We start from the raw sequence: 14,352 nt of genomic DNA on the forward strand, positions 1-14,352 counted from the left end.
ACTAAAACCCAACAAGTGGGAGTCCCGCCTCCAAAAGTTCCCCATTGACAAAATCCAGCCCATAGAGTCATAGAGCACAGAAAGAGGCCCTTCGGCCCATTGTGTCCACGCCGGCCATCAAGCCCTGTCTATTCTAATCCCATTTTCCAGCATTTGGTCCATAGCTTTGTATGCTATGGCGTTTCAAGTGCTCATCCAAATGCTTCTTGAATGTTGTGAGGGTTCCTGCCTCTACCATCCTTTCAGGCAGTGAGTTCCAGATTCCAACCACCCTCTGGGTGAAAATGTTTTTCCTCAAATCCCCTCTAAACTTCCTGCCCCTTACCTTGAAACTATGCCCCCTGGCTATTGACTCCTCTAATAAGGGGAAAAGTTCCTTTCTATCTACCCTATCTATGCCCCTCATAATTTTGTACACCTCAATCAGGTCCCCCCTCAGCCTTCTCTGCTCAAAGGAAAACAACCCCAGCCTGTCCAGTCTCTCTTCATAGCTGAAGTGCTCAAGCCCAGGTAACATCCTGGTTAATCTCCTCTGCACCCTCTCCAATACAATCACATCCTTCCTATAGTGTGGCGACCAGAACTGCACACAGTATTCCAGCTGTGGCCTAACTAGCATTTTGTACAGCTCCATCATAACCTCCCTGCTCTTATATTCTATGCCTCAGCTAATGAAGGCAAGTATCCCATGTCATTGGCACTTCGTAACCAGTTACTGGGTGTTGGTTGGCTCAGGTGGATTTAGCTCGCAATTATTCTTTCTACTACAAGGGATATAGGGCTTAGCCCACTGACCCAGTAATGGCTGAGAACTGAAGATTCGGAAGATCCAAATGTGAAACTATGCTATGGGACACCATACAGTGCACACCAGTATATATCGCCAGCATGCAGTATACAGCATACAGTGCACACCAGTATATATCGTCAGCACGCAGTGTACACCATACAATGCACACCAGTATATATCGCCAGCACGCAGTGTACACCATACAGTGCACACCAGTATATATCACCAACACGCAGTGTACACCATACAATGCACACCAATATATATCACCTAGTGTACACCATACAATGCTTACCATTATATATCACCTAGTGTACACCATACAATGCACACCAGTATATATCAACAATGCACACCAGTATAAAACCCCAGAACCCAGTGTACACCAACAATGCTTGCCAGTACATGGCACCAATAAGCTGAGTGTACACCAAGAATACACACCCCCTTCCATCGTTGTTACACTAGGTTTGGTGCAAGCCACATCTAGCTTAAACATCCACTCCCTCCACCACCAGCGCACTGTGGCTGCGGTGTGCAGCATATACAGGATGCACTGCAGCAACTCACCAAGGCTTCCTTGGCAGCACCTCCCAAACCCACATCATCCACCACCTAGAAGGACATGGACAGCAGGCGCATGGGAATACCATCCCCTCCAAGTTCCCCTCGAAGACAAACAGCATCCCGACTTGGACATATATTGCCATTCCTTCACTGTGGCTGGGTCAAAACCCTTACCTAACAGCACTATGGGAGTACCTTCACCACAAGGGCTGCAGCGGTTCAAGAAGATGGCTCATCACCACCTTCTCAAGGGCAACTAGGTATAGGCAATAAATGCTGGCCTTGCCAGCGACACCCACATCCCATGAATGAATAGAAAGAAAAAACTCTACTAATCCCCAGAAATCTCGAGGCAGTGTGGGAGAGGAAGGAATTCTTATCGCTATCTCATTTTCTCTTCACTGCTGCTGGGATCATTCCCCACACACGCCAAAAAGAAACTGTTACATTTCATTACCTAAACAAGTCCTTCTTAGAGAAAAGCAGAAGCAAAGTTTTTTTCTGATCCTTTATGTTGAGTGCAGTACCTGGAGAATCTTCTCCAGCCTGTTCCATCTTTGCCCCTCCTATGCAGAATTTGGTCTGCGACGTCTTAAACCCCAAACCCACGTCCTTCTGTATTAAGACTTTCCTTTGACTGGTTCCAGCTTCAATCTAACGTGCTCATTGTTGCGTTTGCAGACTGACGTGATGCACCAGAGTGTGTATGACTTCATCCACGTCGATGATCGGCAGGAGTTCCAGAGGCAGCTACACTGGGCCATGAATCCACCACAGCAGGTGCCTGGGCAGGAACCTCTAGGACAAGGAGCTAGTGGTGCGTACGTTCAAACAATCTGCTTTCTCATGACCCACGGTGTAAAATAAAATACAAGGAGTGACCCTCACTTTTTACAGTAGCAGTAAAATGAGAACAGCTTGGGATTGTGACGGTGATGATGGGCCTTTTTGTTTCATAGCACATGTTTTTAGAACTGAGTGGTTTTCTAGACTATTTCAGAGGGAACTAAGAGTCAACCACACAGTGTGGGACTGGAATCAAATGTCGGCCAGACCAGGTTGGAGGCTCCCCATTAGTGAACCAGTTGGCGAGTGTAATTTTGACTCTGTGTGATAGTGTGAAACAGGCGCTCGTGAATCGGCTTTACACCTCTCCCGATATTCATTTCTGTTGACTTCAATGGACATGAAAATCAAGAGAGATGTAACACGGGCTGCCGATTCACTATCGCCCGTTTGACACAGTTGCACAAAGTCAAAATTACACCCCAAGTTGGGTTTTCACGCCAACCCGGCAGCTTTCATGGTCATGCACCTAGAACCAGCCCACAAATGACCAGATTGATTGAATTCTATAATTTGTCATGGTGGGATTTGAGCCCTCAAGGCCTGGGATGTGACTGACACACTGGTGAGTTTTAGACGGTTTTGCTAAAAGTGCAGCTGTCAAATAGAGGAGTGGCTTATCCACCAGATTTGTGAGAACAACAACTTATATTTACATCACCTTCACTGAAAGGTCCTATTTTGTTATTAGCTCTATCTCTGACCCATGCTGCTATCTAGCAAAATCCCATGGGATCAGAGCCCCACAAAATTATCTTCCCATCATTAAAATGAACCGTCAAAAAGTCAGCAGCAGTGGGTGTTCGAATTTCCGATATGTGCTCCCAGCGGACAAGTTTCCCTGCAGGGAACACGGCTTTACCAGATTAACTGTGGAAACTATTGGGTGAACACGTAAATGACCAAGTGTAGAGGTAACTGGTTGGATAAGTATTAATCCTTGCCCACTTTGTCAGATTAATAACTCTCCTCAGGTGCCAGCCCTGGTTCAGTGGTAGCAGTCTTGCCACTGAATCAGTAGGTTCTGGGTTTAAGTCCCGCACATAACCTAGACTAACACTGCTGTGCAGTACTGAGGGAGTGCAGTGCTGTCGGAGGTGCCATCTTTCGAATGAGACATTAAACCGTGGCCCGACCGCCCTCTCAGCTGGATGTAAAACATCCTATGGCACTATTTTGAAGAAGAGCAGGGCAGTTCTCCCGGTGTTCTGGCCAATATTTACCAACATCGCCAAAACAGATTACTGGTTATTATCATATTGCTGTTTGTGTTACCGTGATGTGAGCAAATTAGCTGCCGCGTTTCCTACATTACAATAGTGACTACACTTCAAAAGTACTTCATTGGCTGTAAAGCACTTTGGGACGTCCTGAGGCCATGAAAAGCGCAATATAAATGCAAGCTCTTCCTTTCTTTCTTCGTAAAAGGGTTGGGGGTATTTTTTTTTAACAGAGAGGGTAGATAAATACAGTTTATTGTTAAGTGGAATTCCTTTTTATTCCGAGGAAATTCAGGTACTGTTTATATTGTTTGAATCTCAAATTCACTTAGCCCAGATAAATTTGGAAAACCCAAAACAGGACTTAAACTAAACATTCTGTAGGTGTCGGCTTGGCTCAGTTGGTAGCACTCGCGCCTTCTGAGTCAGAAGGTCATGGGTTCAATCCCCACTCCAGGATTCAAGCCCATAATCCAGACAGACACTTCATTACAGTATTGAGGGAGTGCTGCACTGTCGAACATGGCGGCCTTCACAGAATCACAGAAACCCCACAGTGCAGATAGAGGCCATTTCGGCCCATTGAGCCTGCACCGACACATATCCCACCTGATCCCCGTAACCCCTATACCAACACATATCCCACCCTATCCCCGTAACCCCACGTATTTAATCCCCCTAACACTAAGGGTCAATTTATCATGGCCAATCAACCTATCCCGCACATCTTTGGACTGTGGGAGGAAACCGGAGCACCCGGAGGAAACCCACGCAAACACGGGGAGAATGTGCAAACTCCACACAGACAGTAACCCGAGGCCGGATTCGAACCCGGGTTCCTGGTGCTGTGAGGCAACAGTGCTAACCACTATGCCACCGTGCCTTCTGATGGGATATTAAGCCAAGGTCTCACCTGTCTGTTCAGGTGGATGTTAAAGATCCCATAGGACTATTTGAAGAAGAGCAGGGGGAGTTCTCCCTTTGTCTTGGCCAATATTTTTCCCTCAACCAACAGCACTAAAAATAGATTAACTGGTCATTCACCTTCACTGCATGCAAAATGGCTGCTGTGTTCAGTTACCTAGGATCAGCGATTACACTTCACTTGATGTGAAGCACTTTGTGACATTTTGAAAGATCTGATAGGCTCGAAATAAAATGCAAGTTCTTTCTTTTCAGGGCTCCAAGGTGTATCAGGTCACCTGCTACATCCTGTTGTCCTGTTTATTGTTATATCTGTTGCACTGGACACCACTGTTGACTTGATCTGTTGGCGCGAGATTCGTAATTCTGAAGCTACCTTTACCTCATCCAATTTCAGGCGATGAGTATCTGGGTTCTTTCAAAGCTCAAGACCCGAAGATTCTGCCGCCAGAGTTCTCTCCCTTCTTGAACCGTTGTTTCATCAGCCGAGTGCGTTGCCTGTTGGATAGCACGTCGGGATTCCTGGTACGTAAACTGTTGAGGAAAGAGCTCAAGAGGAAGTTACCGCCCATCAACTGATTTGAGGTCCAAATGGTTAAATTAGTATTGATAGCCTGTAGGTGGCATCGTGATGAGGAGTTTTCAACTGTAAGGGTCTCACACCCTGCCTGTCACAGATTCAGCCAGCCAGGGTCCCACACAGCAGATGTACAGACATATCGACCTTCCCTCCGCTTTAAATTTTTATTTGAAAAGTTAAAATAATTAATCCAAAGTTTAAATTCTTCAGTCCACAGATCATCCAGTGGTTACTTTACAGCAATTAGATTTTGTAGCATCTAATGGACATAAACCTACACTTTACATGGTTTAATGTTGCTGGCCTTATAAAACAGCACACCCTCTGATGTGTGTGTGTGTGTAAATATATTTATTATTTATTCTCGGGATGTGGCATCGCTGGCAAGGCTGCTATTTATTGCCTATCCCTGGTTCCTTTGAGAAGTTGATGGCAGGCCTTCTTCTTGAACCGCTGCAGTCCGTGTGGTGAAGGTGCTGTTAGGTAGGGAATTCCAGGATTTTGACCGTGTGTGTGTGTGTGTGTGTGTGTGTGTGTGTGTGTGTGTGTAATATAGGTTATGACTCCATCACAATTAAGATATCATCGGAACATAAGAATGTCCAGGAATGTGGAACACCATCTCTGTCCACCTGGCCGGCCCCAGAATTCAAAGACAGAATAGACACATATATCCTCTAATTTTATTTCTCGCCAAATGCCTGGCCCACTCCCTCTTAAAATTATTGATGTTCTCAGCCCCGTTCGTCTCCCTGGGGAGTGTGTTCCAAACGCCCCGTGACGTGGCCCCTTGGATGAGTCGGGGTGCGAGTGGGAGATCTGCCCCCACCCCCAACCAGAATGTAATGGTCCAGCCCCAAATTGAGCAGAATCCCGGAACCACTGGATATATTCTGCCCCCTTCCTCCACGAGATAGCCCAGGGCCTGAGTACTCCAGGAGTTTCCAGGGGGCTTTGCCTGGGATGGAACGTCCATCTGCCCCAAACATGGTCCCCCAATAACAAGGTGGGGGGGGGCTTCCAGCTTTCCCAGCTTCAGGCGGATCCAGTATAAGTGTGGAGGCTGGTACTCCCAATAAGGTATACTAGCCTGAAGAGTGCGGGTAATTCCGCAGCCGTGCTGTCATGTATGGTTTACCGAATGACAATTTGCGGTTGATTATTGGGAAAGATCTGTGGCCACTAAACGTGTGTCCCTTTTATTCAGCATCTGTGGAGTATCTTAAAGATAAAGGCCTAGAAATTCACTTGGGCGTGGGCAGCTCGCTCGCGCCCAAAAGTTAGCGCTGGGCGGGGAGGCATTAGCGCACGCCGTATATTCGTCTTCTGCGCCCCAATTCGGAAGCGGGCACTATACCAGGGTGTGCCCGCCTCCGTTTGGGGCGCTGCAACTGAATATCGGCGCGCTAGTTGCCGCAGCGCCACCCGATGCGGTGCGGCAGGCTGCGGTACTGCAGGCCTCCTCCTTCTCTTAAGGGGGAGGTGCCTGCAACGGCCGGAGCCCCGATCGCGAGTGCCGGCAAAAGAGCCCGGCACAACGGAGAAGTGCCGGGCTCCACGGAAACCAGCCGGCAATGCCGCGGGGGGGGGGGGGTGGAGGAGGCCGGGGAAGGAGGTGCGGGCAGGCGGCCGCCGAAAAAGCGGCCGGCCGCACCTTCAGCTTTAAAGCGCCCCACTATGGCAGCAGGACGGCCCCGTTTTCTGTTCGCTGTTTGCGCCCGCTTCGGAGGAGGCGGGCGCAAATAAATATGGGGATCGGCGCGGTTTCGGGGCGTTACGGGCCACTGCGCACACCAATGACGTCATCGGTCCCGGCGCAGCGCTAACGGCTACTGCCGCCAATACCGCTGCACTCAATTTCCACGCTACCGCCCCGCCGGCGCAAAAGACCTCTTTAGGCGCTAAGTGGGCGCAAGGCCCACTGAATTTCTAGGCCAAAGTCACTCTTATTTATATCAACAAATAACACCTACTGCTAACTAACAAAAGCAAAAGCGACAATGAAATGTTGATGTAATACTCTGCATGTAGATATTTACATAGTATTACATAGAAATTTACAGCACAGAAAAAGGCCATTCGGCCCAACTGGTTTCTGCCGGTGTTTATGCTCCACACGAGTGTCCTCCCAGCTTACTTCATCTAACCCTGTCAGCATATCTTTCTATTGTTTTCTCCCTCATGTGCTTTTCTAGCTTCATGGTTTTATGAAAGGGAAATCGTGTTCAACAAATTTATTTTGCGGATGTAACTAGCAGGGTAGATAAAGGGGAACCAGTGGATGTAGTATATTTGGATTTCCAAAAAGCATTCGATAAGGTGCCACGCAAGAGGTTGTTACACAAAATAAGGGCTCATGGGGTTGGGGGTAATACATTAGCTTGGATAGAGGATTGGTTAACGGACAGAAAACATAGAGTGGGGATAAATGGGTCATTTTCCGGTTGGCAGGCTGTAACTAGTGGGGTGTCGCAAGGATCAGTTAGGGCCTCAGCTATTTACAATCTATATTAATGACCTAGATGAAGGGACTGAGTGTAATGTATTCAAGTTTGCTGATGATACAAAGCTAGGTGGGAAAGTAAACTGTGAGGAGGACACAAAGAGCCTGCAAAGGGATATAGACAGGTTAAGTGAGTGGGCAATAAGGTGGCAGATGGAGCATAATGTGGGGAAATGTGAGGTTATTCACTTTGGTAGGAAGTATAGAAAAACAGAATATTTTTTAAATGGTGAGAAACGATTAAATGTTGGTCTTCAGAGATTTAGGTGTCCTCGTACAGGAAACACAAAGTTAGCCGCCAGGTACAGCGAGCAATTCAGAAGGCAAATGACATGTTGGCTGAGATGAAGAGGAATTTCTTCACTCAGAGGGTTGTGAATCTTTGGAATTCTCTACCTCAAAGGGCTGTGGATGCTGAACTGTTGAGTATATTCAAGACTGAGATAGATAAATCTTTGGACTCTAGGGGAATCAAGGGATATGGGGATCGGGCAGGAAAGTGGAGTTGAGGTCAAAGATCAGTGGTGATCTTATTGCATGGCGGAGCAGGCTCAAGGGGCCGTATGGCCTACTCCTGCTCCTAATTCTTATGTTCTTATATTCCCCATCAATGTATCTATGCTATTCAGCTCAACAGCTCCTTGTGGTAGCGATTTCCACATTCTTACTACTCTCTGGGTAAAGAAGTTTCTCCTGAATTCCTTTTTGGATTTATTAGTGATAATCCTATCTATATTCATGACCCCTAGTTTTGAACTCCCTACAAGTGGAAACATCACTATGTCTATCTACTCTATCAAACCCGTTCATAAATTTAAAGACCTCTATTAGGTCACCTCTCAATCTTTAATTTTGTAGAGAAAAGAGCCCCAAGCTGTTCAGTCTTTCCTGATAGTTATAACCTCTCAGTTCTGGTGTCATTCTTGTAAATCTTTTTTGCACCTTCTCCCGTGCTTCTATATCGTTTTTGCAATATGGAGACCAGAACGGTGCTCTGTGTAGTTTAACCACATTTTAGACTTTATTTAGTTTGCACTGGTCTGGGCTGCGAGAATCTGTCGGGGTCTACGATCCCCCCGATTACGCCGTGAATTGTAATTGCCGGCAGCCTCCAACATGACCCCGCCCAAGTACGGAGATTTCAGTGGGAGGTCTTTGTATTAGCATACACCTACCAGGCACCCACGTCGCTATGAGCAACTCTCAGGTTCCTGGCTGCCCCCACAGGCCTGAAGATCAGCTGGCCGGCATTAGCCAGTCCCAGGAGGCAGCTGGGTCCCCTGCCCCCCCCTGGAAAGGTAATTTTATGCCACCCTCGCCCTCCACACACTTCCCGGGCAAGTTCCATGACCACCATCAACAAGGCCGTTATGCTTCTTTCCTCTCAGCGTGCCAGCCTCTGAAGATCCACTGGGCCCTGTCGGATGCGTGAACTCCCAGGGTATGGAGTCCTCAACCTAGCACGTCAAAGGGCTTGGTTGGAGCTGGCGAAAGCTCCGCCCCCCCCAAAATTAGTTCGTGGGAAACTCCCCTGTTAGGTCAGGATCTGGCCTGGTTGGCGACCTTCCCTACCGGAGATACAGCCGGAGTTCCCTGAAAAGGCTATGGCCCCTTCTGATCCCTATGTTTCATATGAACATAGGAACAGGAGAAGGCCCTTGTGCATGCTCCGCCATTCAATCAGATCATGGCTGATCTGTATCTTAACTCCATTTACCTGCCTTGGTTCTATATCCCTTTACAAAAAGCTAGCAACCTCAGTTTTGACATTTTCAATTGACCCTTAGCTTCAACAGCTTTTTTGGGGGGAGTGAGTTCCATATTTCCACTACCCTTTGTGTGAAGAAGTGCTTCCTGACATCACCCCTGAACAGCTGAGTGCTAATTTAAAGGTTCTGCCCCCTTGTTCTGGACTCCCTCACCAGAGGAACTAGTTTCTCTCCATCTACCCTATCAACTCCTTTAAACACCTCGATTCGATTGCCTCTTAATCTCCTACACTCGAGGGAATACAAGCCTAGTTTCCTCACAGTTACAATCCTGTCATCGGACTTTGCGTTTATTAATTTTTTGCTCTGGTTGTTTCACTTCCTTTCTTCACCGCCCACCCCCCCTCCCCTCCCCCCGCCTTCCCCGCCCTTCTCACGACAGACAATGCAGTTCCAAGGCAGACTGAAGTACCTCCAAGGACAGAGGAAGAAAGCCGGGTCTGGTGCCAACCTTCCGCCGCAGCTGGGCTTGTTCTGTATCGCCGTGCCTCTGCTGCTCCCTCCCATCAGCGAGATGAAGCTGAAAGGCTTGCTGCTCAAGACCAAGCACAGGCTCGACCTCAGCCCCGTGACGCTCGATGCGAAGTAAGTGACAAGATCCCGGTCTCAATCATCCTAGAATGAAATGGAGCGCACTGCCTGAAAGGGTGGTGGAAGCAGATTCAATAGTAACTTTCAAAAGGAGATTTACTTAAAAAGGAAAAAATGTGCAGGGCTATGAGGAAAGAGCAGGGGAGTGGGACTAATTGGATCGCTCTTTCAAAGAGCCGGCACAGGCACAATGGGCTGAATGGCCTCCTTCTCTGCTGTATCAATCTATGATTCGATAAAGTGTGTATTAGGTAATGAGAAGCGAAGGTATAACAAGAAAGTTCTTGAGAACAGGAATTGCACTAAATGTTTTGAGGTGCTCTAGATCAGTGTTGTCCAATAGAAATCGCTGATTTACATAAACACACACAACACAGTTAAATGTACTTCACATCTGTATATACTTAACAAGCATCTACCGCCATTCAGTAACCAAGGAAGTAAAGTAGCTACAATGATCAAAAAGGCACTTGATTTTCCTCTTACTATTTTACCAACAAACACACAAAAGGTTAAAGTTCACGGGCTCGATTTTAACTCCGGTGCGGGGAATTGTCGGGTTCCCCGAATTTGGTGTTTCCCACACAAATCTAAATGGGTCTGTGAGATTGATGCAATTTTCACTCAATTGGCCAATTGATTTCCAGCGTGTGGGAAGCCTTGGCAATTGAGTATTTCCAGTCAGAAAGTCGCAGAATATGACGTCATCATTGCTGCTGCTTTTAGGGCCCACAGCAAGCCTTGCTTCTTCTGCAGGCTTCCAAACTTCACCATTGAGATGGCACAGGAGCCTGCAGGAGCAACGGCCAGCGGGAGGGCAAGAGCTGCCCCCAAACTTGATGAGGCTTCACTGCAGGCATTGCTGGATAGTGCTAGGGCCCACAGGGAGGTCCTGTTCCCTTCTTCAGGGAGGAAGAGGCCTCCCAGTCAGACCAAGGCTGTGTGGCTACAGGTGGCTGGGGAAGTCAACTCCTTGGGGCTCACACGGCGCACCTGGATGCAGTGCAGGAAAAGATTCCATGACCTTCATCGCACTGGAAAAGTAAGTACTGTATGAAGTTTCCATCACCCTCAATCTGATCCCCATTGACTTTCCTCACTAGCACTCAGCTTTAGAAATCTCTTCCTCCACATCCCACTAGACACTCACATCCATACACCCTTAGCCATTCCCTCTCTCTCTATGCTCACATTCACATAACTATTCCACCATGCAGCCCTCACACTCCCTCTCACTCTGATGCTTTGAACACAACTGACAACACACAGGGAGGGCCCTTGGTCTTGCAACCTCACTCCATCTTTGTCTCCTTCTAAGTATCTATGCTATGCAATCTCTGCACTCACTCCTTCATTCTCACTCAACCTCCACTTGTCTCCCTCATTGCAGGAAAAGAGAGCTCACAACAGGAGAGAGCGAGCCAGGACAGGAGGAGGGCCACCCTCAGTAGCCCAGCTCACCCCCTGGGAGGAAGGCATCCTGGAGATTGTCGGGGCTGACATAGATGCGGGAGTTGGGGAAGGAGAGACAGGTGCATCCCCGCAAGCTGGTGACAGAATAGTTTTCCATCTCATTGGCATTGCATGAGTCGCTGATAATGATTCTGAAGCTACATCATATGGACTTATGATCATCTGCAAAATGCAATGTGCATGTAACCTTGGCATCACATCCCTAACTTTTTCCTTGACTCCCCCACAGGACCATTGAGAGCCCCCGTCCCCACTGTGCAGGAGGAAGAGCCTGAGCAGCCAGACTCCTCAGAGGAATCTGCAACCTCTGAGGGCACAGCGTCAGCAGAAATAAGCGCACCCAGCACCAGCGCAGACACTCACACCTCGGTGGGACCTTCGGGACAGAGTAGAGTTGTCATCTGGTGTATCACAGCTCACAAGTGAGCATCAGCAGATTGTGGAGACAGGGACAGCAGTGGAGAGTCCTCGTCGGAGGGCACAGGACTCTGCCAGCTCGGCTCAGCTGCATGTCGACCCTCTGCCTCTGGATCCATCCGTAAGATCAGAGGTGATGGAACACCAGGCACAGATGCAGGAGTCTCTGGCAGGTTTTGTCTCTAGGATCGCTGCGAGTGTGGAGCGAATGGAGGAGTCCATAGCGAACATGAGCAGAGCCTTTGTGGAGTCATTGGCGCATGAACGCATCAACACGGAAAGGATGGCTACCTACGTGGAAATGATTGCTGCCTCCGTGGTAAGGCTGGCTACGGTAGAGGAGTGGAGGGCTACGGCCATGGAGGAGGTTAGTCGCCAGGGTATGGAAAACATGGTGAGTGTTCAGAATAGAATGACATCTCTTGAGGAGCGATGGGCATCTAGTGAACAGAGAAATCAGACCTTCATGGAAGTCCTTCTGAGTAGGACTGCCATTGCAGATACGGGTCCCCATGGCCCCCCTGATGTGCAGCAAGGTGCTCTCCAGCCACTTGCAGGCACTGAGGGGGACCTGACCCATGAGAGGGAGGTTGGTGGCAGACCTCAAGGAAGTGGGGGCTCCTCTCCAAGCGCTCACACTTCCATGCCACTACAGAGCCCTCGGTCAGAGCCCCGCCGGAGTCCATACCCAACGGAGATAGAGGTCTCAACTCCTGCACAGCCGCAGGAGCAGCAGACTGCTGGCGAGCCCTCACAGGCTCGCCACCCCAGAGGACGCCCGCCAAAGGTGTCGAGACAGGAGCAGCAGGAAAGTGAGCAAGGGGCCTCCACATCTGCTGAAGCCACAGGGGAACCACTACGTAGGAGCACGCGTAAGAGGAAAATAAAGCACTAATAGTCACAAGGGTAGCCACTTGGGTGAAATGTGTATTCTGTAAAAATGCCATCAGTTGTTTGTTTTGCATAAAAATTCTGATGGCAACTTCTGCAGTTGTGGCGTGTGTCATTTTGCAAATGGGGCTGGAGGTCCTCTAATGCCAAGAGGGGAAGGAAAAAAAGGCCTCCCATGCTTCTGGTAGATGCCTCAGTTGAGGAAGCGCTGAGTGAAGGTGGCGAGAGGGGTTTCCCAGGAGGTCACACTGGAGAAGTGTGTGAGGCTCCAACCTTCCACAGGTGTGGTTAAGCCTGGTAAAAGTTGCCCCAGGCCTGAAACAACAAAGTCCTGCCACCTGCAAATGATGGCTGATCAAATCTCCTCTTTAATGGTTGACCTGCAGCTGATTGTCAGCAAGCCAATAGTGCTCCCGCCAGGTTTCACAGGCGTGCTCCCCACCAGGCGTGTTTTACGTGGGAAAAGGGTTAGACAGGCAAGGGCCTGTTAAAATGGGATTATAAAGGCCAATCAGTGCTGTTTAAGGGCCCTGAAGACCAGTCCCGCCTGTTGCAGGTGGGACTGATTCGGGACCATCAGACACGCCTGGGTTAAAATGGCTAGGTGTCGGTAACCAGGCGGGGGGCGTCCCGACCCCCAGGTTTTGCAATTTTAACCCCCCACACACCTCAAAGCCCGCCTCACGGCTGAGTTAAAATCGAGCCCCACATGTCTACGCAGTGCCAATATTAGCATTGAGTAGGGTACGGTAGTGTCGTGGTTATATTACAGAACTAGAAATCCAGAGAACATGAGTTCACATCCCACCATATCAGTTTGAGAATTTGAATTCAGTTTTTTAAAAAGTCAGAAATAAAAAGCTGATGGCAGTAAAAAGGGATTGTTATAAAATGTGGTTGAGAACAGGAATTGTACTAAATGTTCTGAGATGCTCCAGATCAGTGTTGTCCAATAGAAATTGGTTCACTGATGTCCTTTAGGGAAGGAAACCTGCCATCCTGACCTGGTCTGGGCCTATATGTGACTCCAGTCCCACACCACTGTCGTTGGTTTGTAACTGCCCTCTGAATGGCCTAGCAAGCCACTCGAGTGTACCAAACCGCTACTCAGGGCAACGAGAGATGGACAGTCAATGCTGGCCTTGCCAGTGATGCCCACCTCTCGAGAATGAATCATTTAAAAAAAATTATTTAAAAGATCACATGCCCAACAATGGAGTCTATTATTCACTTTTTATTTACTAATCAGAAATGCAAATAGCCATATCTGGATTCCCAAATAGTCACATGCAGCGTTCCCGCTAAGCTGCACGGCTGTGCAGCGGTCTGGAGGTCCCGCGCAGGTAGCTCACCCGCTTTTCAATGCAAGAAACCGCACATGTGCGAAAATTTGAATGGGCCGCGCAGCCCGTTAAAGGGACTGTGCGTCAAAAAAAGAAAATTACAGGGAACATTGGTCACATGTGGCTAACATATTGGGCAACAGTTATAGATAAATTCCCACTAGACTTTTTATAAAATATATATTCAATCTTGTGATAGGGATGTTGCTGGCAAGGCTGGCATTCATTGCCCATCCTCAATTACCCTTGGGCCTGCTTCTTGAACTGCTAGTGGTTTGATAAAACTGAGTGGCTTGTTAGGTCACTTCAGAGGGCTGTTAAGAGTCATCCACGATGAATTTCAATTCTACTGTTTCCAGCTTTAGATTTTCAGATTTTTAAAAACTGAATTCAATTCTCAAATTGCCATGGTGGGGTTTGAACTCACATTATCTGGAT

At 48.3% G+C, this 14,352-nt stretch overlaps 1 protein-coding gene across 2 annotated transcripts in view; it reads left to right on the forward strand.

The window, feature by feature from the left end:
* The window catches only part of ahrra (aryl-hydrocarbon receptor repressor a), a 329,025-nt gene that overhangs the window by 289,505 nt on the left and 25,168 nt on the right, over window positions 1-14,352 (forward strand). For both annotated transcript variants that reach the window (XM_085989051.1, XM_085989049.1), the window contains exons 6-8: window positions 2,039-2,174; window positions 4,745-4,872; window positions 9,582-9,784. In XM_085989051.1, the coding sequence (XP_085845177.1) occupies window positions 2,039-2,174; window positions 4,745-4,872; window positions 9,582-9,784 (467 nt within the window). The remainder of the gene's footprint in view (window positions 1-2,038; window positions 2,175-4,744; window positions 4,873-9,581; window positions 9,785-14,352) is intronic.

The sequence above is a fragment of the Somniosus microcephalus genome, chromosome 5 (assembly GCF_052327205.1).
Source record: "Somniosus microcephalus isolate GS21.2 chromosome 5, FLI_Smic_1.0, whole genome shotgun sequence".
Classification (NCBI taxonomy): Eukaryota; Metazoa; Chordata; class Chondrichthyes; order Squaliformes; family Somniosidae; genus Somniosus; species Somniosus microcephalus.